Here is a 24,998-nt window from a genome sequence, read left to right as displayed (position 1 = left end):
CAGTCTCCACAGTTTGCGTCTGTGGACATTTGAATGAGTAACATGGTATCTTACCCTTGATTCCATTGTTGTATCTTGGTGTATGATTTCTTGGTGAGAAATGTATTAGTGTGGATTGATGGACACTAGCCGAGCAGAAACTTCCCACAATGCAATGCAGCGGTGTTTGGTTGTGATACGTATATGTCATAAGTATAATATTAAGAATAATAATATTATTATATAATATTAGTATTCGTATATAATATTATATAATGTCATCTTGTTTGGGCCAGAGTGGTAGAGCAGAGAGTGCGTCTGAGGACGATGTTGATCCGGTCCCTCCGTGGTCAGATAGTACGTCTGAATTAATGCACACTACTGATATTTACTCTGAAGTGTGCCGAATTTAAGTATACTTTTTAGTATATACTGTTTAGTATGGCATTTCGGGCGCAGCGCCTGTCTCTTAAAGCCTTCTTTCAACCTCATACATGCCACATTTAAGAAGCACATGCTCAACACTCTCTAGTCTATGACATCACACTCCTCACATTTATCAGCTATTTATCAGCCTTTGACATTAAATAGAGTTGATTGTAACCGAGTATGACCAATGACGTCTTCTTCCTCTGCCCCAGACAGGCTGTGTCCAAAGGCTGCTGGTTCAGCCTGAACTCCACTGCGTCAAACACTCGTAAAGTCTCTTTAAACCACTCTCCAGCTATTTATGTTAACCGTGTCAATGTTACCTTTTGGGAACTTAAAAGCTTTATAATTCTTTCTAGAGTACTTCAGATTTGAATCCGGACAATTCAATTATGTTTTATTTTATTGCTTTTTTGCTTAAACTTATTTTAAAAATAAACTTGCCTTTCTGTTTCCAGTCTTTTCTTCATTTAAGAAGCTTAATCTTCAGCTGGTGATGGGAGGTTTTAATTATGTACTGAACTGTAGACCAGAATAAAAAACTGGAAAATAAAACAAACCATCAGAAAAAGCACACGACATGACTGCTTCCAGCATTATAACAATATAAAAAAACGGTTTTATTATTATCCTTTCACCCTCAAAGTGGTGTAACGTCTACAGTGATGCTGTTGAATGTGTGATGTCTGAAGAAGAGCAGGAGTCCAGCTGCTCCATCAGGAGGAGGATGATCCCACAATCCCTAGAACCAGGTCCAACCCTCCCAAACTGATCCGCTCAAAAGTCCAGAGGCTGCATGAGTGCATCAGTGCGTCCGCTCAGGCATGGGCTTCACCGACCGGCGGGACCTGGACCGGCGGGACCTGGACCGGCGGGGCCTGGACCGGCGGGGCCTGGACCGGCGGGGCCTGGACCGGCGGGGCCTGGACCGGCGGGGCCTGGACCGGCGGGGCCTGGACCGGCGGGGCCTGGACCGGCGGGGCCTGGACCGGCGGGGCCGCCCCGGCTTCACGCGGCGCTCCGACTGTGAACGCAGCACGGACAGCAGTGCAGCGAGTCGTGGATGAAGAGATCACAGTCCTCACAGAACACGCTGCAGCAGGATGGACAGGTGTACACCTGCAGGTCCAGACAGACACACAGACAGACAGACAGACAGACAGACAGACAGACAGACGATGAGAGGCATACGGCAGAAATGAAGCTTTTCCACTAGCACCTACTCGCCCCGACTCGACTCACCTCGCCTTGGTTCTTTTCCACCAGGGGTCTAACGTGCCGAGTAGATACTTTTCTGTAACTATTCTGCCGAGGTTCTAAGCTGCTGAGTCGGCTGTATCTGACATCATCAGTACAGTACAATACAGGCCACCGATTGGTCGGGGGGTTGGAGTCAGACGTCTGAGTCAGGATGTGCGACTCTGACTCTGATTTTATTTTGAAGAACAATGGCGTTTTAAATTCATATCAAATAAATGCCACAGAACAAGCAGCACATACAGGACTGTCTCAGAAAATTGGAATATTGTGATAAAGTTCTTTATTTTCTGTAATGCAATTAAAAAAACAAAAAGGTAATACATTCTGGATTCATTACAAATCAACTGAAATATTGAAAGCCTTTTATTATTTTAATATTGCTGATTATGGTTTACAGTTTAAGATTAAGATTCCCAGAATATTCTAATTTTTTGAAATAGGATATTTGAGTTTTCTTAAGCTGTAAGCCATAATCAGCAATATTAAAATAATAAAAGGCTTGCAATATTTCAGTTGATTTGTAATGAATCCAGAATGTATGACATTTTTGTTTTTGTAATTGCATTACAGAAAATCACAATATTCTAATTTTCTGAGACAGTCCTGTATATCCACTCATCCATGTTCTTCGTCTTTGGCGCCTTTACTTCTTTGTTTGCGTCGCACAATCAAATACATCACAGCAGCTTCACTCCAACCTCCTACTTCTGATCTGGGTATTGAAAAGAAACGAGGGCGAGTCGAGTCGAGTCGGGCTGAGTAGGTTCTAGTGGAAAAGTGCTAAGAGAAGTCCTGAACGTGCAGCTCCAGCTCATTAACCTCCAGACCTGTGCAGATATCTGCAGCAGTTCAAAGGTCACAGGTCATGCAGGAGAACAGACATCCCAAACATCAGGAACATGCAGCGTCTTACTCACACTTCTATCCTTCAGCTCCCCTTCACACGCCTGGCAGAACCTGAAACCAGAACAAGACGGTTCAGCTCCCACACACGGGTCCCAGCGAGTGTGTGTGAGTGTGTGTGAGTGTGTGTGAGCTCAGAAGACCTACCGCAGCCCCTGCAGCTCCTTCGCTGGAGACTCCGTGAAGCTCTGGAGGGGGAACAGGTGGTGGAAGGACCGGGCCAGGTGAGGGGCCGACACCAGGGTCAGACCTGAGGGAGCAGAGTAGCACAGTTCACCTTCAGCATGTCTGCTGGCTCACCAACAATCAGCACTCACACACACTCACATGTATTATTTCAGAGAAGAAGAGAAGAATGTGGAGGTAAACATCAGGGGAACAATGGAAGTCAGAAGAATGAGAGAAAATGTAATATTTTAATCATAAGATCATCCGCACCGGATGGATGGATGGATGGATGGATGGATGGATGGATGGATGGATGGATGGATGGATGGATGGATGGATGGATGGATGGATGGATGGACAGATATGGAGGGATGGATATGATGGATGGACGGATGATAGATGGACAGATATGGATGGATGGATGGATGGATGGATGGATGGATGGATGGATGGATGGATGGATGGATGGATGGATGGATGGATGGATGGATGGATGGATGGATGGATGGATGGATGGATGGATGGATGGATGGAGTTGGAATTTGCTAGGTGGGTGTGGTTTTCTACTTTTGTATTTTTTTGGTCCTGATGTTATAAAAATAAAAACTAAATGACCTGTAAATATGTTGTATATGTTTTGTATCTGAAAGTTGATTATTCCAACGGCACACTTTCAAAATAAAGGTTTTTCTCCGTTAAAACACACTTTCATATTTTAATTCCCAGGTCTGTTCATCACTTCCATCCTTTGCTTCCTTTTAAACGGAGGCCTCCGTCCTGAACTGTGTGGTTTTCATTCCTATCGTTTCACTCACACACGGGTACAGGTACAGGTAGAGGTAGAGGTACGGGTACGGGTACGGGTACGGATACGGGTACAGGTAGAGGTACAGGTACAGGTACGGGTAGAGGTAGAGGTACAGGTAGAGGTAGAGGTACGGGTACAGGTACGGGTAGAGGTACAGGTACGGGTACGGGTACGGGTACAGGTACGGGTACAGGTAGAGGTACAGGTACGGGTACAGGTACAGGTACGGGTACAGGTAGAGGTACAGGTAGAGGTACGGGTACAGGTACGGGTACAGGTACGGGTAGAGGTACAGGTACGGGTACGGGTACAGGTACGGGTACGGGTACGGGTACAGGTACAGGTACGGGTACAGGTAGAGGTAGAGGTACAGGTACGGGTACAGGTACGGGTACAGGTACAGGTACAGATACGGGTACGGGTACGGGTACAGGTACAGGTACAGGTAGAGGTACAGGTACGGGTACAGGTACGGGTACGGGTACAGGTACAGGTACAGGTACAGGTACGGGTACAGGTAGAGGTACAGGTACAGGTACAGGTACGGGTACAGGTAGAGGTACAGGTACAGGTACGGGTAGAGGTACAGGTACGGGTACAGGTACGGGTAGAGGTAGAGGTACAGGTAGAGGTACGGGTACGGGTACGGGTACAGGTACAGGTACGGGTACGGGTAGAGGTAGAGGTACGGGTACGGGTACGGGTACAGGTACAGGTACGGGTAGAGGTAGAGGTAGGGGTACGGGTACGGGTACAGGTACAGGTAGAGGTACAGGTACGGGTACAGGTAGAGGTACGGGTACGGGTACGGGTACGGGTAGAGGTAGAGGTACGGGTACGGGTACAGGTACGGGTAGAGGTACGGGTACGGGTACAGGTACAGGTACGGGTACGGGTAGAGGTAGAGGTACGGGTACGGGTACGGGTACAGGTACAGGTACGGGTACGGGTACGGGTACAGGTAGAGGTAGGGGTACGGGTACGGGTACAGGTACAGGTAGAGGTACGGGTACGGGTACAGGTAGAGGTACAGGTACAGGTACGGGTACGGGTACAGGTAGAGGTAGAGGTACGGGTACGGGTACAGGTAGAGGTACGGGTACAGGTAGAGGTACGGGTACGGGTACAGGTAGAGGTACGGGTACGGGTACAGGTAGAGGTACGGGTACGGGTAGAGGTACGGGTACGGGTACAGGTAGAGGTACGGGTACAGGTAGAGGTACAGGTACAGGTACGGGTACGGGTACGGGTAGAGGTACGGGTACGGGTACAGGTACGGGTACGGGTACAGGTACGGGTACAGGTACAGGTACAGGTAGAGGTAGAGGTACGGGTACGGGTACAGGTACGGGTAGAGGTAGAGGTACAGGTACGGGTACAGGTACAGGTACGGGTACGGGTACGGGTAGAGGTAGAGGTAGAGGTAGGGGTACGGGTACGGGTACAGGTACAGGTAGAGGTACGGGTACGGGTACAGGTAGAGGTACGGGTACAGGTACAGGTACAGGTACGGGTAGAGGTACGGGTACGGGTACGGGTACAGGTAGAGGTACAGGTACGGGTACGGGTACAGGTACAGGTAGAGGTACGGGTACGGGTAGAGGTACGGGTACGGGTACAGGTAGAGGTACGGGTACGGGTACAAGTAGAGGTACGGGTACGGGTACAGGTAGAGGTACGGGTACGGGTACAGGTAGAGGTACGGGTACAGGTACAGGTAGAGGTACGGGTACGGGTAGAGGTACGGGTACGGGTACAGGTAGAGGTACGGGTACGGGTACAAGTAGAGGTACGGGTACAGGTACAGGTAGAGGTACGGGTACGGGTACAGGTAGAGGTACGGGTACGGGTACAGGTAGAGGTACGGGTACGGGTACAGGTAGAGGTACGGGTACAGGTACAGGTAGAGGTACGGGTACGGGTAGAGGTACGGGTAGAGGTACGGGTACGGGCACAGGTACGGGTACGGGTACAGGTACGGGTACGGGTACAGGTACGGGTACAGGTACAGGTACAGGTATAGGTAGAGGTACGGGTACAGGTACAGGTACAGGTACGGGTACGGGTACAGGTAGAGGTACAGGTACGGGTACGTACCGCAGACCTTGCACTCCACGGGCAGCTCCGTGTACTTGGCGTGGCACTGTGGGCAGTAGTATCCGCCCAGGGACAGGCCGGCCGGGCCGCTGTGGTCCAGGTGGCTGCAACACCGACACAAACGCTCACACACAGAGAACACTGCAGCAACATTGTTGGGGCTTCCACACATTCAACATATACTAATACATTACTGATAATTCAAAAAAGGTTTCTCAGAATGACATCACATGCAAACAGATATGAGCCATCTGCTCCCCTTTTCATTAAATATTCATTATTATTCGTCAATAAAATTAACATTTTTCAAACACGTTTATTTATGTTCAAAATTAAAAATTATATACAAGATCTTCCTTCTTCTTTTCATTATTTCTTTTGTGTTAATTCCGATATTTATTCTTATGCCACAAGGCACAAAGATGATTTTAATTTACCGTTTTGTAGAACATGTAAACATCAATCTTTCCCCACTTGTGGAATTCACTCAATAAATCTCTTAAATCATCACCATCCTTGCCAATATTCAAAAAACATTTAAAGAACTTTCTTATTGTTTCATCTTTGTAGTGTTTAATCTGAGTTACATTTTCTTTTGTGTTTTGTGTTTTTTTACTCCCCCTTGTGTAGCTTTTGTCTTGTTTTTTATTCATATATGGAAATTATTCTATAGAAACCACCAGGCTTCTTCCTTTCCTTGCATGTTATTTCAATGTTTTTACATTTATTGTTCAATTTGTTTTATATTGCTAAATAAACTAAATAAACTAAACTAAACTAAAACACGGTCCCGCCCAGACCCCCCGGGAACTTACGCCATGCTGAACGAAGGCTTGGCGTCGCGGTCCGACAGCGAGGCGATGGTGTGCTGAGGGAAGCCTGAGGAGACACAATCGCCATGGCAACGTCAGCTGGGAGCTCTGCTGGACGTGGTTTCCTGGTCTAAGAGGATGTGGTCCGGACCAGGAGTCGCCCCCCCGGTCCCCGGTACTGACCCGTCCCCCCGGTCCCGGTACTGCCCCGTCCCCCCGGTCCCGGTACTGCCCCGTCCCCCTGGTCCCCGTACTGCCCCGTCCCCCTGGTCCCCGGTCCCGGTACTGACCCATGCGTATGAGGGAGCACTCGGAGGAGGAGCTGGCCGGAGGCGGCTTGACGTGCAGCAGCAGCAGCTCCTTGTAGTGAGCCTCGTCCAGGATGACGTGGTACGACCCGCCCGTCTCCCGGGTCAGAACCGTGCAGACCCGCACCTCGGCCGACAGCCCGATGACCGACACCCGCACCTTCAGAGACTTCAGCGTCTGCAGGACGACAAGCTCGGGTTGGTGGCTGCTCACAGCCCTCACAGGAAGGGCTTCCAGTTTACCAGAATAAAACTAAGAGTTAATGGTGTGGATGAATGGTTGGCCTCCAGGTGGAGCTCACCTTGATGAGCTCGTAGATGTTGGTGGGGTCACATGTGGTGAGGCTGCTGAGGATGATCAGGATTTCTCTGCTGGTGTGTCCAGGAACGTGCCTTCATGGAGAGAAACAGACAGTGAGTGACGCGTCACAGCGGCCGGTCAGGGCCCGGGTCAGAGCAGAACCCACCTGAGGGTCTGAGTGGCCAGGCTCAGGGCGTTGTACAGGGACGGCTCCCCCACGCACGGCGTGTCCACCGCCTTACGGAGAGCGCTCACGTGTTTCTTTGGATTTCCTGGTGGGAAAGAAGACGACACGTCCCGGTAGAACACACACGGTCTGACTTAAACCAGCCTGCAGTCACTTCAACCAGCCGCTGCTCTCACCTGCCAGGTCCGTCAGCTTCTCCGCCCTTTTGTTCTTCGTGGTGATGATACCCACCTGTGAACAGGAACACACACACACACAACACGCAATGTGATGGGGTCCGTTTCACGTCTCCATTAGCCCTGAGGAACTGACCGCGACACCATGTGACCACCTGCCCGATCAGACTGAAACCAGTGGTTCAGTCAAAGATACTCTATACAGAAGATCACGCATTACTGTTTCTGCCAATGGTATAAAATGGTATCCACTTCCTGTCTCCTAAGTGGACGTGGTTGCCCCTCTCCCCACATCGTTTTGGAAGTGTTGTGAATGTGTGAGTGTGTGGGGATGGATCATGTATAAAAGTTGTAAGCACCATAGACATATATACGTATATATGTATGTATGTGTATATATATATATATATATATATATATATATATATATATATATATATATACACACACACACACACACACACACACACACACACACACACACACACACACACACACACACACACACACACACACACACACACACACACACACACACACACACACACACACACACACACACACACACACACACACACACACACACACACACACACACACACACACACACACACACACACACACGTCTATGATCAGCACCACCAGAGAGGAAAACGATGAGAGCCAAATCTCACGAGAGTGTGTTGCTCAGACAGAGACAGGTCTCAAACAAAGTTCATTTTCTCCTAATTTGTCTGTCTGAAAATTGCCATTTTGGTGTCAGAATGTTCAGAAGGAATGTGGCTTTTGAAAAATAGGTCCCATATTTACTTAGGTTACTATGGGGCGAAGGAATTGGTAATAATCTGTGCTCATGTTCACTTTTCCCATAAGACTCAATAGACTCAGCACCTGCTGTTATGCCGCGTTCCATTGTACTCAGAAGTTGGAATTTCTGAGTTCCGAGTCAGAATTTTCAACTGGAACGCCCTTCGAAGAGGGATTTCCTACTGGGAAAGTCGGAGAATCTTCACCACCCCCCAGTTAACATTCCAAGATGGCTGCCCCGGCTGTAAACAGTAAGTAGAAGAGAGCTGTGCTCCTTTCTGTTTCTTCTTCGTCCACAGTGTTTGAAAGTTGCAGAAGGGCCGCATATTTGTCCAGAAGTTGCTTGTATTCGGACAAGGCAAGCACTAGAACCGCTTTCGTGGACATGGCCATCTTGTTTTCCGACTTTGTAACTGGAATGCTGATAACTCGGCTGTGATGCCATTCCCAGTTCTGAGTTCTGATTTCCGAGGTAAATGGAACGCAGCATTAGTCTCCTAAAGGGGCGAGGGAATGGGGAAACCCACATGACACAGATACAGGAAACTGAACCGTAGTGGGGTGTCTCGTTTCAAATGAAACGTCTCTGGTTCAGTGGGAACCTACCTGACTGATGGGATTCTGGTCAAAATACTCATCAATGAACGATTCCATCAGCTGAAAGAAGAAGAGAGGAGGGTTTACAGACGGCGGTCAGGCCAGCTAAGCAGCCAGTGTGAGTGCGGTCTGGTCCTACAGCACCTTGAGCGTGGAGGTGAGGCGGTTGGGCTTCAGGTCCTGGTCTTCCATGCTGCGGGAACAATCGATGACCACGTACAGGTGACGCATCTGCAACACAACACACGCGTCAGGCCTGTTTGGGACCACAACCCTCCCCTCTGCTGCGGTCTGCTGGTCTGGTTGGGACTCACCATGCCCAGCCTCACTCGTCCATGGCTCTCCGTCACCCTGGAGGAAACACACAGGACAGTCAGGACGTCTGAGCTGCAGCGGGGCATTGTGGACATGCATACCAAACACGCGTGTCCAGAGGCCAGGCCCAGGTTTGTGGACCTCAGTCCTGCATCCTGGTTCTTGTCAGAAGAAGAGGTTTCCTCTCGTCATGTCATCAGCAGACATGGGATATCCTTCTATTGCTATGCCGATGACACGCAACTCTACATAAGAACTTCCCCCACTCCCTCTGCAGCCCCGTCATCTCTCACCCTCTGTATTGAGGAGATAAAGGCATGGATGAGTAACAACTTCCTTCAGCTGAACAGCAACAAAACTGAGGCTCTCCTTCTTGGCACCATATCAGATCCAGACTTTACCCATATCCCAACTCACCTTCAACGGCCAGGGCATCCCTCTATCCCAGTCACAAATCTGGGGGTTCCATTTGACCCCCACCTCACTTTCAACAACCACATACAACAACTATGCAAACATCTTTCTACCACCTCCGGAACATCTCCAAACTCCGCCCCACTCTAACCCTACCAGATGCAGAGAAACTGGTACATGCCTTTATCTCATCAAGGCTGGACTACTGCAACAGACTCTTTTTCGTGATCCCTGGCAGGAACATCCAGAGGCTGCAATATGTTCAGAACAGCTGCTGCCAGGGTCCTGATGAGACTCTGTAAATACGAACACATAACCCTCGTTCTTCACACGCTGCACTGGCTCCCCGTCTCTTCCCGGATCAACTACAAAATCCTGCTACTCATCCATAAATGCATCCATGGACACGCACCCCCACACCTATAAGACCTCATCCCTCCACAAACCTCCACCCGTTCCCTCAGATCTACAGACAGCTGCTCCTCCGAGTCCCAGAAACAAGACTCTCCACCCTGGGGGGCCGAGTCTTCTGCTCATCAGCACCTGTGGAACCGTCTCACACTTTCAAAACAGGCCTGAAAACCCTCCTATTCAGGAAAGCTTTTAACTGCTAAGGAGAGTAAAGAGGAGAGAGGAGAGGACGCTGACTGGCGTGTTTGTTCGCCACTTCTTAGTCTCTGACTTTTTACATTTGATTGATAATGACCTTTTCCTGTACTTGTTCTAATCTTATAAGCACTGTGAGATTCCCTGAAGGAAGATTCCCCCAGAAACTCTTCCTAACTAACCCCACTGGAAGCGTTAACCGCCCTGAGCCAGGCGTGGTCGGAGCGGGTCGGAGCGGGTCGGAGCGGGCATGAAGCTGCAGGGACGTCCCCTCCCGGGACGGTTGACAACGTTCTTCAACATTTTCTCACTGAAGAGCACTGAACTTCAAATAGTTTGGGAACTAAGACTGGTGCACAGCAATGATCCTTCTGTAAGACAATGCTTATGTCTTGCGTGAACACACTGGAATGATCCAGATATGTGTGAATCTGCCGGTGACCCGAGGAACCTTGCTGCAGCTCATCCTACCAAACCCTGGGGAAGCAGCACGGGGGACGTAGTAGTGCCCACCTCTTTATTTATTTATTTATTTATTCAGTTTTCTTTTTGGCTTAGTTAAGTTAAATCAATAACAGAACGGTGACGTTACATGTAGCTGTTGTCGGAGGTTGTAATACAGGGGTCTGCAACCCAAAATGTTGAAAGAGCCATATTGGACCAAAAACACAAAAAACAAATATTTCTGGAGCCGCAAAAAATTTAGTCTTGTATTAGAATGAAGGCAAATGGCGGAGGCGAAATGTCGAGAAAAAAGTGGAAATGTTGAGAAAAAAGTGGAAATGTTGAGAAAAAAGTGGAAATGTTGAGAAAAAAGTCGAAATGTCGAGGAAATAGTCAGAATTTCGAGGAAAAAGTTGAAATGTCGAGATTAATGTTGAAGTACAATCTCGAGAAAAAAGTCGAAATGTTGAGAAAAAAATCAAAATGTTGAGAAAAAAGTCAAAATGTTGAGATTAAAAAGAAAAGGAAAAAGGAAGAAAAAAGAGAGAAAAAATAAGAAAAAATAAGAAAAAATAAAAAAAGGAAGAAAAAAAGAGGAAAAAAAAAAGGAAGAAAAAAAAAAAGAAGAAAAAAAAAGGTAAAACATTTTTGAAAAAGCTCCAGGAGCCACTAGGGCGGCGCTAAAGAAGAAGCGCCGCCCTCAGCACCTCCAGAGCCGCGGGTTGCTGACCCCCGTTGTAATATATTCAAGGTTGGATTAGGATCAGAAACAGATGAACCCGACTCGTCTCCAGACGGGGGGACATGTCTCACCTTCTCCTTCTGCTCTGGTGCAGGATCTCCTCCACCGTGGCCTTCAGGGAGCCCGACTCGTCCTCCTTCAGCACTTCCCTGCAGGACACACACACACACACACACACACACACACACACACACACACACACACACGCGTCACTCCCAGTCCCAGGGAGACAACAGACCTGCAGGGCAGACCCTGGAGGACGGCCGTCTCACCATGTCCTCTCGTATCCTCCCTCCCAGCGCTTGGCTCTCTCCGGCTCTTCGTCCATGACGTCTGTTCAGATCACCAACACTGAGAAGAAGGTCCTGGCGTCCGCGTCCTCCCACTCCTGAACACAGGTCAGAGGGGTCAAACAGGACTGGGAAGAATCCACACCAGTTCCACGTCAGGACCAAACGTCCTCAGTTCTGATTCTGACGGCAGCAGAGGCCCTGAATCAGGGCTCACCAACTATATTGGTCAGAGGGCCAGAATTTTACCACCTTGGGGGCCGGACTCTCAAATAAAAATTAAATAAAAATCACATTTTGGCATAAGGTTATTATTTATATATTTTTTCCCATTTCATTACAAAACTGAAGGCATTTTTAGCCTTTATGAGCCAGTCTCCTATCACCTGTCCTATACAGTCCTCCACCAGGAGTGATAGAGATATTTTGCCTCAACTCAATTAAGTCAACTTTATTTATGGAGCACTTGAAAAACAAACCACGGAAGTGACAGGAAAAGGTCTCTTCACAGGTAAATGGCTCTCAAAGGCCATGAAATGAAAAGTTGATGTGGAAAACTGATCCTTTAGCGATGACTGGACTGAAAAGTACACGTTTATCATGCCAACCTTCCCAAATGAGTCACCTGTACGCCTCATTTACAACGAAACTGTTGCTGTTGCAAAAGAATATACAGGACTGTCTCAGAAAATTAGAATATTGTGATTTTCTGTAATGCAATTACAAAAACAAAAATGTTATACATTCTGGATTACAAATCAACTGAAATATTGCAAGCCTTTTATCATTTTAATATTGCTGATCATGACTTGCAGTTTAAGATTAAGATTCCAGGGATTCCTGCACCAAGCTTAAGAAAACTCAAATATCCTATCTCAAAAAATTAGAATATTCTGGGAATCTTAATCTTAAACTGCAAGTTATGATCAGCAATATTAAAATAATAAAAGGCTTGCAATATTTCAGTTGATTTGTAATGAATCCAGAATGTATGAAATTTTTGTTTTTTTAATTGCATTACAGAAAATATAGAACTTTAACACAATATTCTAATTGTCTGAGACAGTCCTGTATGCTCTCCTGGATGGTAAAACATCCTTATTGATCTGTGACACCTTTCATCATTCATGAGAGTGAGAAGTAAGAGCAGTGAGACTGACTCAGCCCAGGAGATGCCCGGACGGTAAAGCAAGCCCCTCGTCTGGTGTGCCATCGAGAGCATCCCAGCCGAGTGTTCAGCAGCGCCGTGCACGTCTTCAGAGAGACCAGAGCCTCACGCAGAGCCCCCAACACCCCAACACCCTGCAGGGCTCCTCTCACCCCCTGGGGGGCGTCACCGAGCCATGAACACTCAGAGTTCACCATCACAAACAATGGCACTACCATCTTTACCATCTAAGAATGATGTAATCTGGGTCGAACCAGTCTGGGATGGAAACACTCAATGAAAAATGTATTTAAAATAAAAGGAGCCCATAGAAGCAACGAGAAAGAGGCGTGTCATACCCGTCTCCTGTAGCAGTAACGTTTGTCTTATGTTTGGAGTGATTGGCTCGTAAGCGACTGAAACCAAACTGCATCGTTGTCAGGGAGGATGAAGGACGATGCAAACATCACACTTGGAGGCTTCAACCCATCATCATCATCATCATCATCATCGTCCAGTTTTTCTAAAGGTCACTGAGGTCAATGGTACGGTTTTTAAGACTTTAAGCTGAGCCTCTGCGTCCACCGGGCCCTGCACCAGTCACTGCTGGGGAGTTCACGGAGCAACAGTGACTAGGTTTACATGCAGTCAAAATTCGGGTTATTGCTAATATTCCGGTTACTGAAACATTCCGTTTACATGGTAATTAATCATTTATCTGGATCAAACCAGCGACGCACGGAGAACGTGATGACGCAATTCCCATTATTTCCACTTCTTCTTCCTGTATCCAAATTCAAAACAAATGCTGCTTCACGCAACTTTTCTCTCACCTTCTTGTAAATCTTCTATCCCGGTACTTTCTACCGTCTACAAATGCAGAAATGTTCATATCCTTCATTACATTTATGAAGTGATTAGTCTCCTCCTGGTCTTGGTTTCTCCGTGTTTATAAGAACTTCCTGGACTCAAAAGACCAGGATTCCTTGTGAACAGAACATGTGCAGAAAACAGATTCCTGTTCCGTTTGATGGGGATATTCCGTTTGGCGTTTACATGACCCAATATTCAGGTTTTAAAAGGAGTAACCCAGGGCTCATATTCAGGTTTTTAAAAACCCGAATATGAGCAAATTCGGGTTATTCAAAGGGGTTATTGGTGTTTACATGGCCGTGCAAATTCGGGTTATTGCTAATATTCGGGTTTTAAAAGGGTTATTGATGCATGGAAACACAGTCAGTGGGGTCACAGGTCCCAGGACCAGAGAGGCGACTAGTCCTGGTGTAGGACGTCACGTGACGTGACATGACGTGACGTGCGGATGTGGAGAGGAAGTGTAAAGCACACTTGTTTTTATGACAATTTTTATGTCACGAGTTTCCATTTGAATGTTTTCTGTTCACAATTCTCATCGGAATCATTTCAAGTGAACTTAAAGCCCACGTTGAGGCAACAGTCGGTCAATTAAACCAACTCCACCAATAATTGATATCGATCAATCGATCAGTCTGTGTTTAAGTTATTTGTGCTGCAAACAGTTTAAAATCCTGCTTTAAATCTTAGGTGTCAAGACCTGACAGATCCCATGCTCTGTTGAATCTGCTTCCATGTTTCTATTTATCTATTGTCTCTTTGCTTTGTTCTGCTTTTTTACTTATTTTTTCTATACTAATTTTTATGTACTATTCCATCAACCTGCCCAGGGACTACAGGTGGAAAATAACAAGCTGCTACAACCTGGAACAATGAATACTCTCCTGTACAAGATTCATGTCTTATTGTGAACTGTCCCTGTTTTGAAACAAATACATTACAATTACAATTACTGAAAACACACACAAACATGTCCTTCAATTCAATCTCAGGAGACTTTGAGGTTTCAGTCGTGGCTCTGTAGAAATGCTGATAAACAACCACATCAACGTGATAAACAACAACATTAACGTGATAAACATTACCGGGATAAACAACATTAACTTGATAAACTACAACATGAACAGGATAAACAACACCACATCGTCTCGTCTCGTCATGTTTTTTATTTCTCTGACTCTAATGCAGCAGAAATCCAAAAAAGACTTTTAGGGCTTTTGCCTGAAATCTGGAGAAGAAATAAGCAGATTTCTACATACCAGCAACTCTCCACGACGGTGCATCAGTGGACCACTTCCTCAGGGAAACATGCGCCCCAGACAAAGGTTCCGCGCCCTGCACCGAGCTCGCCTCCTCGCTAAACGTCCACATTATACAAGATTATTTTAGTTTAAAACCACGTCTGATGTTAAAACGTTCTTTTCAATGAATCATGTTTAATTTAAACGGAGGAGTTTTTCATATTCAAATGTAAAATCTAGTTTTGTTTATAGGACCATTTGATAACTTTATGGAATGATTTAGCTCTTAAACTTTCCTATCATGCAAATTTTATTTGTATAGCGTCTAACACAACAAATGTTGTCTCTAGACGCTTTCCAGAGACCCAGAACATAAACCCCTAAGCAATTATTACATAACAAAACTCCTATAGTGGGAGAAAAGCCTTAAGCCAAACAGTGGCAAGAAAAACTCCCCTTTAGGAGGAAGAAACCTGGACCAGGACCTGGATCATAAGGGGGGAACCTCCTGCCGAGGGCCAGACTGGGGGTCGGGGACGTCAGCAGCACACAGCAGGCAGGTGGAAGCAGCAGCGAAAGAAGCGGCCTCTGTTCTGGCGACTGCTCTGGAGCCTCTTGAGCAAACGAAGATACTCCCTAGAAGATCACGGACAACCCCGAGCTTTTTCCCACCAGTCTTCGGTCAGAGGCCTCAGATCCGCTGCAAGACAGACGCTCCAGGAGATGCTTCCTACCCACAGCAATAAACCCCTTCAATGAATCTTTGAAGAAGATTAAATCATGACTACTGCAAATATTCTTTTCCCTTCAGGGATTAATAACGGTTTTGGAATTGAACTGAATTACAGGACTTTATCAATTAACAACAGTGGCTCACAGAGCTACAGTAGACTTGACAGCGGAGGCAACAAAGTAGGGATGGAAGAGGAACCGAGACACGGACCGGGTCCTGGACCCCAGTGGCCCCCAGAGCGGGACCGGACTCCAGGGGCCCCCGGAGCGGGACTGGACTCCAGGGGCTCCTGGAGGACGAACCTCCTCCTGCAGGGGACCTGCGGAGCTACAAACTACCAAGGATCCTTTATGTGGCTCTAATTCAGTTTCAAACTCATAAAAATGTTTGTTCAAGAGTTTTTATTTAAAGTTTCACCGTATGTTTCACAGAGAAAGGCACAGGAGAGCCCGGCGGCTTCTCACCACTAAGAAATAACAGTTTTAATCATGACGTGGTTTTACAATCATTTCCAAAGCGACTGATACATCAATAATCACTTGCATCTCTTTTCATGTCCATCTGACAGGAATAAAGCTGCAGATCTATGTGATACCCGATGACATGGAAGATAACAGGAAACAGAGCACAGCAGATGCAGACTGGACAGAAGAACTACTGAAGAGACGCACCAAAGTCACCCAAGCCAAAATGCAAACACGTCTTAGGTTTGCTGCATTCTTGGATCATAAAACAGTTGAACTCTAAAAAATACAAATATGGCTCTTTAAAATCACTGAAAGAAAACAACTCATTGAAAAATGAAGAAGAAAACAATACACTTCAGCTCTTCTTCATGATAGTTCTCGCTGGGAGTCCCAGATTCCAGGAAAAGTTGGTTGGAGAATCCCTGAAGCTCGGCGGGACTGAACGCCACCGTGGCCTCTTCTCCCGGGAAAACAGAGCAGCAGGACTCCAGCCGGCCTCCGGGGGGCGCTCACGGCCGGCGGTCGTAGTCACTGATCTTCTTCTTGATGTGCGACAGTTTGGACCGGAGATACTTACACTTCCTCTTCCTGATCTGGTAATCCTGGGACTGCAGAGAGAGAAGGTAGTGATTAGAATAGTAGACACAGAGCAACATGGCCGACTGGAGCAGGACTGAGTTGTAAAGCATCAGTTTACCACCAGGAACACCAAAGAACGGACTTGTGCTCCTTTACAGCCACAAACACCTTTTAGATAAGACACTGATTTCAAGGGATGTTTAGTAGCTGCTAGGAAGCGTCCTCTCGCTCCCCTGCATGGGACTGTTTTCTTCATCCTGCCCGCCGCTGCATTTGACCATAACCGACCGCAACTAGTGTGTTACACTCCTCCCTGATCCCGCAGTGTTTATATCCACTCCCGCCCGCATCCGCAAAACTCTGAGAATTCATGCCACACAATAATAGAGATGCATTGATTTAGTGTCTTCTCCCATCCTGCAAGAGAAATATCCTGGACAAATCTATCTGACATTAATGTTAACATGATCATTGTGGAGCTTGATGGATAATTGACAGTTCATAGGTCACCTGACCGAAAGTTAGATGCAAATCCATCATTGTCATCATCCACAAGCTATTTCACCTTTCACGCATCAATTATGTGATTGAGGTTATAGCAACAAGAGTAGCTGTGAATGGCTCAAATAACACCAATAAATAACATAAAATAGACAATGTTAACGAATGAAATGAATTAATTGAACGTTTGGTCATTACATATCTGTGGAGGAAGAGAATGTTTCTGACTGACTGAGGTTCCTATGCCTCGTGTCTCTTCCAAGATGCTCCACAGACACTAAACAGAGTTTCTCCAAATATCTGACTGGCCTTGCTTTGTCTTTGTTTTGTAAAGACCTTGTTTGAGGTTCTTTTTTACGGTGGCCGACAAGGGCCAAACGCACTGCAACGGCCTAATGCGTCTCAGTTAAGGAAAACGGCTTCAAGTACAGAAACGATTCAAATTCACAAACTCAAAACGAGGTACAAAAAGAGAAAAAGATGAAAAAACGGGCTGCAAAAAACAAAGACAAATGCAGCGTCATCAAACGCACTGCAAATAGAGAAACGATGCAAAGCAAAAAACGATATAAAACAAGAAACCGGTTTCTCTCTACATCCCAACCAATCAGCACAGAGCCTCATTATCATAGCCCCGCCCCCTCAGAATCACTCATAGAGAAGGAGGTTAGAAGCGGTAAAAATAGAGACATGGCCCAGAGGTAGAATTTCTGATTTATGTAGAAAAAACAAGCTTTAGATTGTTTTTAAGACATTCAAGGCCTGTTTAAAATATACATTAAATGCCATAATAGGTCTTCTTTAAAGATATTTGCTAGAACATTTTGTCTCGTTTTGGTCAACGAAAATGAAGACACATTTTAGCAGAGTTTTTATTTTGTAATCTACATTTTAGTCTTGTTTTTATTCCTCTACGATATTGCATTATATATTTAATTATCGTCACATGACCAGCATTTTCGTTGCATCTCGTATCGTTTTCCTCAGGTGATAAAGGTTCGTTGACGACGATATTTAGTCATAATTTTCATTGACGAAAGCAACTTTAGTCGCAGGTCTGGTTCCACTGGAGACTTCATACAGGTGAAAAGGTGACTGACTGGTTTCTGCCTTACCTTCTTGATGTTCTTCAGCCTTGTGTATTCACCCATGGCGTCCTGAAAACAGACAGATGGAACCAGTCAGAGGAAGAAATCACACACAACTACTTTGTTTAAAGTGATTTGGGACCCCGGACCAACCTGCCCATCATCTAATGTTCTGCTCTCATGTTATAGCTGAAGGTTCAGTAAGATGTCAGAACTGATACCAGTCTCAGACGGGAGGTTAGCAGACATGTCTGGGGAGGAGGGCTACACCACAGACCTCCACCAGGAAGTCTGAGAGGTTTCTGGCGGACGGCCGACCAAAGAGGCCACCACCCTGGACCCCCGCGCTCCTCATGGACACTGGGGAACGATTTTTGAAATGTCTTTAAATGTTGCTGTGCTGGTGCTGCACCAGCGCCAGAGTCGGCTCCAAAGAGGTTCTACAAAGAACTGGATTGCTTTGCACAGGTTGGAGAGGGCCGGAGAATCCCAAAGAGCCCCTAGAGCCCCGCAGATCCCCTAGAGCCCCGCAGATCCCCTAGAGCCCCGCAGAGCCCCTAGAGCCCTGCAGATCCGCAGCCTGCCGCCATTTATTACATCACCAAAGGGGATGCAGGAAATGCTAAAAGGAGGGTGACCTCCTTCAGAATAAGAGCAGTAGTGATGCACCGAATGTTCGGTAACTGAAATTGTTCAGCCGAGAATAGCAAGAAAAACACGTCGGTGTTCGATGGAATAAGTGGGGAAGAACATGAATTATTAATAACTGCGTGTTTAGATGATGCAATCAATGACGTGTGCTGTGTTAAATGCAGCAAAAATGTCAGTAGTGTGGAAGTATTTCAAAGTGGCTGAGAATGATACAAGAATGGCTGTTTGCTATGGAGCTAGAACAGTCTCATAATTCACAAATGCACATGCCATTCCAGAAAGGCACATGGTGGTTTAGTTGTTCATGTTCAATAAATATTTCTACCTTGTAATTTTGTAAAAGATTGTTTTCTTTGAAAAGCATGCCTAAAGCACATTTATTTGATGTATGCAATGGTGAAAAAATTGGTCAAAATAAATGGAAAACTGCGAAGAACCATGTTCCGTATTTTATTCGATATTCGGCCAAGTGTTTATTATTATTTTCGGTTTCGGCCACAAATGTTCATTTCAGTGCATCACTATACTGCAGGGTTGATGTGTCTGGGTTGGTGAGAGTAATCAGAGCCCCTGCCTTGACGAGGCTATCTGGAATCTGGCCCAGCACAGCTCTAGTGTTATTGGAACTACGTTGAAAAGACTTCTCTGACACTCAGTACGTTTACATGCAGCAGTTCAATCGGATTTCTGATCGTATAAGACATCGTTCGGACTTTTAAACTGCATGTAAACACCTTAATCGGATCTATTTCGGACATTTAATGATCGGATAGAAACACTTAGATAACTACGGCCTCCCGGGTGAACAGAAACCAACACTGTCCACTAACCCCATGTCCAACATGACTACAAATCACAGACAGACAGCTGTCAGAGAAGTCAGAGACAGAGAAGGAGTGAGTGATCCAGAGCATCCAGAGCTCACCAGGAACTGCGGGCTGCCCTGCGGCTGCCGGTCCAGCTCTCTTTCTAGGTCGGCCATGTCCTGGTTGATGCCGTCCAGCTCAGCCTGCAGGTCCTTGTACTCAGTGTGGTCCCGGTCAAACTCCCGTTTATAGGTCAGCCGCTCTTGTTCGTCCAGAATGGATGGAAACAAACTAGAGAAGACCAGAATTAAAACAGCAACACCGTGGTTAAATGTGTTAGTAAATGGGTTGTTGTAAAGAAACCCAAACCGGGACCGGTCCGAGACACTCACACACTGAAATCCCCTTCCTCCAGCTCATCTCCAGAATCTGCATCGTAGTCTCTCAGCTTGGGCTTCAGGCCTCCAACAGAACTGCTGATGTCCGAGTCCCTGCGGGTACAAAACCTCATTTATTAATCAGCCCCATCAAGTAGTTGGGTTTCCTCCTGAATATGAATCAGCAGTCCTGCAACGTCTCCCCCCCGGGGGGCGCTGCAGCCCCGCTACACTTACAAACTTTACCCTTTTCAGAGTGACACAAAAATATATGGAACTCTTCTCTCCTTTCCCTTTAAAAGGAGACGTGCATTCAAGACAGAGACAAACCCAGATCTTTAATCACTTATTTGAACTTTGTTTTATTTTATTTCAGGTTTTTTGTATTCTGAAAGAACTCTATTTTGTAAACATATGTTATATTTTTCTATGCAAATACTTGCACTGCTTTATAATTGCTACTGAGGCAATAAAAGTTGTCACTGTTCAACTTCACGTTCACTCTCTCCTCGTGAGTCAATTAATTAATTAATTCGAGGTATCCATGTTCATTCCGAACCTAGGTGAATGTTAGTGTCATTATTATAGTTTTGATCAATAGTTAAGACTAAGGGCGCTACATATAGAAAACACATGGCCAACTCTGGGTAAAAACCCATCGTAGTTGCGTCTTTTCAGCTTTTCACTTCAGGTCGGTTGCCATGGAAACATGACGCTGCGTCCAATTCTTGTCACGTGGTTTTACGGTGCAGCGTTTGTGCTGGAGGGACAAAACTTGAACCTGAAAAATGATGCAAATGTAATCTGGTGCGCATGGAGGATGCATAGGAGGTGTGGGGGAGGCAGCTCACCCGGGCAGGTAGAGGGGCTTGCTGTAGCTGGGGGGATCCGACAGCAGGACCTCGGGTTCACCGGAAACATTCTTTACCTGAAGACCAGAGCAGGGCGGTTAGAAGAAGAGAAGCTGGAGTACAGATAGGTATACACAGTATACACACAGACACATGCAGATGTTACGCTCCTCCTATCGGGGGGAGGGACCAACCGAGGAAACGGGTGAACACCCGGCTGAGGAGCAGTGTTGTGCATGAACACGTTAATTTTTGTCAGAACGTTGAACTGAACGCAACATATTTGCAAATAAAGAACTAGAACGTGAACTTGTTCATTCTGCAAATCACGAACTGGAATTTTAACTGTTCAGATTATGCGAGTTTCAGCTTCACTGTTTACGTCCAATTATTACAGAATAATCCTTCTCATTTCACCAGCGGGCGGCGCGCACATTTAAAATACTCAAGACGACGACTTCACACTACATTACCCACAATGCATTGCACACTAGCATAGCATGAGGTACCAGCTCCATGGCCACGGTGGTCCGAGCCCGGTGCATCTTTACAATAACCAGTGAAGAGAGAAACGTTGCAGACACAGCGTCAGATGATGATCCGCTTATCATTATTTGCGGGAATTTTACACATTGTCTCCCAAAGAGTCCGACAGTAAAAATCTAACCTTTCTAAGCAAATCATGTCCACCTGCGCTGAGAAAACAACTCCAAGCGTCTGCCTCGTCCGTCTGCCTACTAAATTCGAAACGTCATGTGGAGTTAAAGCATCCGTGTGAGAAAATATCTGCAAGTCCTTAACAATCAAACAAAGTCATCAGGAAAGAGCAAGAAGACCGAACAGCCCCAAACGACCCCAGTCCCACTGCTGCTCCTTCAGGGGGAGGATTTACCTGCAACAGGTAGAAACACTGATAATGGACTACATTGTTGGAGATTTACAGCCTGAGTAAAGTTGAAAAGCCACTAGTACGATACATGATTGTATACAGCAGTGGTCTCCAACCCTGGTCCTCTGGACCCCATCCTGCATGTTTTACATGTTTCCTTGCATCATCACACCTGATTCTAATTAATGCTCGTCATCAGCTTGTCATCCAGGTCTGCACAAGTCTGTTAATGACAGTCATTTATATCAGGACCCTGTCCTGCATGTTTTAGATGTTTCCCCTCAGAACCCTGAGCACCAGGGCTGAAGACCACTGCTATACGGTGAACAGTTTTAGGATAGGGGGGCGTTTCATTCGTACTTCTCACCTAAAAATATTGAAATGAACTGAATTTGAACTAGTTCAAAATGAAAATGGTGAACTATGAACGGGAACTGTTCATTTTTAAACTATGGGAACTGAACTTTGAACTAGTTCATGAGTATGAACTTGCACAACACTGGTGAGGAGACAGGTGAACACCCGGTGGAGGAAACAGGTGAACACCCAGTGGTTAACCATCCGGACGTATGGGAGGTGGTACTCTAGTGCAGTGTTTCCCAACCCTGGTCCTCGAGGCACCCCTATCCTGCATGTTTTAGATGTTACCCGGCTTCAGCACACCGTGATAAAAGTATGTGTGTCATCAACAGAGCTGTGCAGACCTTGGTGACAAGCTAATTAGGACCATTAATTAGAATCAGGTGTGTTGGTGCAGGGAAACATCTAAAACATGCAGGACAGGGGCCCACGAGGACCAGGGTTTGGAAACACTGCTCTAGTGGCTACAGAGGTGGACTTGGGTCTGGAGGATCCAGGTTCAAGCCCCGGAATGGCAACCAAGATGAACCACCTCGGGCCCCTGAGCAAGGCCTTAACCCTAAATGCTCCCCAGGGGAAATGGTGTGTTTGTTCTCTCACATGTAAGTAAGGATGGGAATCCAGAACCGGTTCTTGTTCAGAACCGGTTCCCAGTGTTTCAATTCTTTGGAATTATTTGCAAATTTTGCAAACGATTCCCTTTTTCGATTCCAGTGGTAACAAACGATATCATTACACACGTTGCGTTAGCCAGCAGTCAATAGTAAACACGGCGCCCAAGCAATACAAACGCTCAGAAATTTGGCTATATTTCAATAAAAAAAAAAGAGACAACAGGGCAACTTGAAATACTTGCTAAGTGAATATTTCGTCAAAGGGAGGAAAAACTACCAACATGCAAAAACATTTGTGTACACAACAGCAATAACAATCAATGGATGTCTCGTTTTCGATCCACTCCGGACTAATGTCAGTAATTCTCAACGTTAGCATGTCCTTAGCTAATAATATTGCTGGTAACTAATTAACTAACGAACGCTGCCTATCATATTAGTTCCATTTGCCTCATTGTTGTCCTTTTTTTCCCCAAATGAGAATCGATAAGGGAATCGATAAAGAACCGAATTGTTAAGCAGAATCCAAAATGGAATTGGAATCGTAAAAAATCTTATCAATTCCCATCCCTACATGTAAGTCTCTTTGGATAAAAGCGTCTGCTAAATGACAGTAGTATTAGTCGTATGAGCCGTGCTGCCGGACCGGCCCGACCGGTTCCTCCACTCGGCCCGGCGTGTCTAAATACCCCAGATACCATCACAACCACCAACAGGAAGTTTCTTCTGTCCGCGCGCCTGTTCCGTGAGGTCAGGGGCTGCTGGGAAAGTGCCGAGGCAGCCGTCAGTGTGGCGTAGTCCTGACAGCAGGACGTCCCACTGAAACCAGCGGCCATGAACACGCCACGCCCAGAAACTGATGCTGGAACCATCCTGAACGGGCAGTAAACACCTCACACTTCCTGGCCTGGTTCCAGGCTGCTCCACGAAGCAGCTCAACACGTCCGGCCCGTTTCAGAGTGGAAACATGAGCCAGGACCAGGAACCTGATCACGAAGGGAAACAAACAAACGGGCGTGGCTCGGCTCGCACATGGAAGTCCCAGCTCTGGGCTGCTGGTGCTCACAAACCTGTACTTTAACTATTCTCCATGAGAGCAGCGTGCTAGTAACTAGGGCTGGGGGTTGATTCAAATGTCAAGAATCGATTCGATTCCAATTCAGAATCGATTATCAAGATTTGATTCGATTCCAATATTGATTTGTGTTAGTGTTACTAAAACAGTTTTTTCAGTTGTTGCATGAATTATATGACTGTAGTTATGCAACATATTACTACTAGTATTATATTGAGTTTCAACAGCAAGTATTGCAGCTAATGATGCTGTAAGGACCAATCAGCTCCCAGAATGCTGATAGAACTGCTTTCAGAAACATCGTGGGTCAGAATTACCAAACAGATCCAGGGAGGAAACAGAGACGGAGGAAATCGGTTTTATTTTTTACCACATTCCGTTTGAATTTTTTCTATTTTTGGTCTATTTCGGTTTTTAATTTTTGAGAAGTTGGTTTTTAAAATTTTATGCAAATGTAACCCCATGCCAGTATATAAAGTAATGAAATATAGACAATTTATGTAATTATAAGTGAAAATTTTAATCTTTTTATACCTTTAAACATATTTAAAGGCAAAAACATGGCACCAGTTATTATTGTGTCCAACAAAACATTCCTTTTTTTGGGCATAAACAAAACAATACCAAAAGTTTTAATGTAATGATGGGAACCCCCCCCCCCCCCCCTCCAAAAAAAAAAAAAAACACAAAGTTTGGCGTACGAAAAATCTTTGGAATTTAAAAGGCGCACCGCTACGCAAATATAGAGACGCGAGACTCGCATTAATACTCTGAGTGTGATCCTCTCGATCTCCTGAAGCGTAGCGGGATTATAGAGCATATTTCCTCAATCGTTCCAACACGTTTACATCTTATTTACATCCCAAGGAGGAAGGAAAACCAAATGAAACTGATTTTCTCACATACGTTGTGCCTTACAACCCGAACCCGAGGTAAACTGATCCGTTTCCTGCGTTTCTGGAGATGCAGACTCGTTCTCACTGACAGGAAACAGTGCTGACGATCAGCAATGAACACGTCACATCAGGTCAGTTCTAAAACCAACAAGGTTGGATGATGTCACGCCTTTCTTGGAAACTTTGGCCCAACTGGAAGACCCTGCG

The 24,998-nt window shown here is 46.0% G+C and overlaps 2 protein-coding genes across 3 annotated transcripts in view; both read right to left on the bottom strand.

Moving 5' to 3' along the window:
• Positions 1–993: 993 nt before the first annotated feature.
• Positions 994–11,740, bottom strand: gtf2h2 (general transcription factor IIH, polypeptide 2). 2 transcript variants are annotated; one of them, XM_061730169.1, is made up of 14 exons: positions 11,626–11,740; positions 11,425–11,502; positions 9,147–9,183; positions 8,977–9,063; positions 8,842–8,892; positions 7,429–7,483; positions 7,232–7,337; positions 7,067–7,157; positions 6,747–6,942; positions 6,460–6,523; positions 5,645–5,748; positions 2,719–2,821; positions 2,586–2,625; positions 994–1,527 (listed from the first exon to the last, which is right to left on the bottom strand). In XM_061730169.1, the coding sequence occupies exons 1-14, from the start codon at positions 11,679–11,681 to the stop codon at positions 1,417–1,419; spliced, it is 1,179 nt and encodes a 392-aa protein (XP_061586153.1). In that variant the 5' UTR covers positions 11,682–11,740; the 3' UTR covers positions 994–1,416. The 2 variants fall into 2 exon arrangements, 1 of the variants encoding a protein (XP_061586153.1); XR_009783155.1 differs by lacking the exon at positions 994–1,527 and having other exon boundaries at positions 2,610–2,625; positions 5,652–5,748.
• A 4,281-nt stretch (positions 11,741–16,021) lies between these two features.
• Positions 16,022–24,998, bottom strand: part of LOC133451318 (MARVEL domain-containing protein 2-like) — a 46,795-nt gene continuing 37,818 nt past the window's right edge. Inside the window, exons 11-15 of the mRNA XM_061730284.1 lie at positions 20,958–21,034; positions 20,122–20,220; positions 19,849–20,020; positions 18,300–18,341; positions 16,022–16,712 (exon numbers count right to left, since the gene is read on the bottom strand). Coding sequence (XP_061586268.1) covers positions 16,614–16,712; positions 18,300–18,341; positions 19,849–20,020; positions 20,122–20,220; positions 20,958–21,034 — 489 coding nt within the window. The 3' untranslated portion in view covers positions 16,022–16,613. The remainder of the gene's footprint in view (positions 16,713–18,299; positions 18,342–19,848; positions 20,021–20,121; positions 20,221–20,957; positions 21,035–24,998) is intronic.

This window comes from Cololabis saira, chromosome 9 (assembly GCF_033807715.1).
Source record: "Cololabis saira isolate AMF1-May2022 chromosome 9, fColSai1.1, whole genome shotgun sequence".
Classification (NCBI taxonomy): domain Eukaryota; kingdom Metazoa; phylum Chordata; class Actinopteri; order Beloniformes; family Belonidae; genus Cololabis; species Cololabis saira.
The sequence above is the reverse complement of the archived record's forward strand: the minus strand, read 5'-3'. Positions and strand labels throughout refer to the sequence as shown.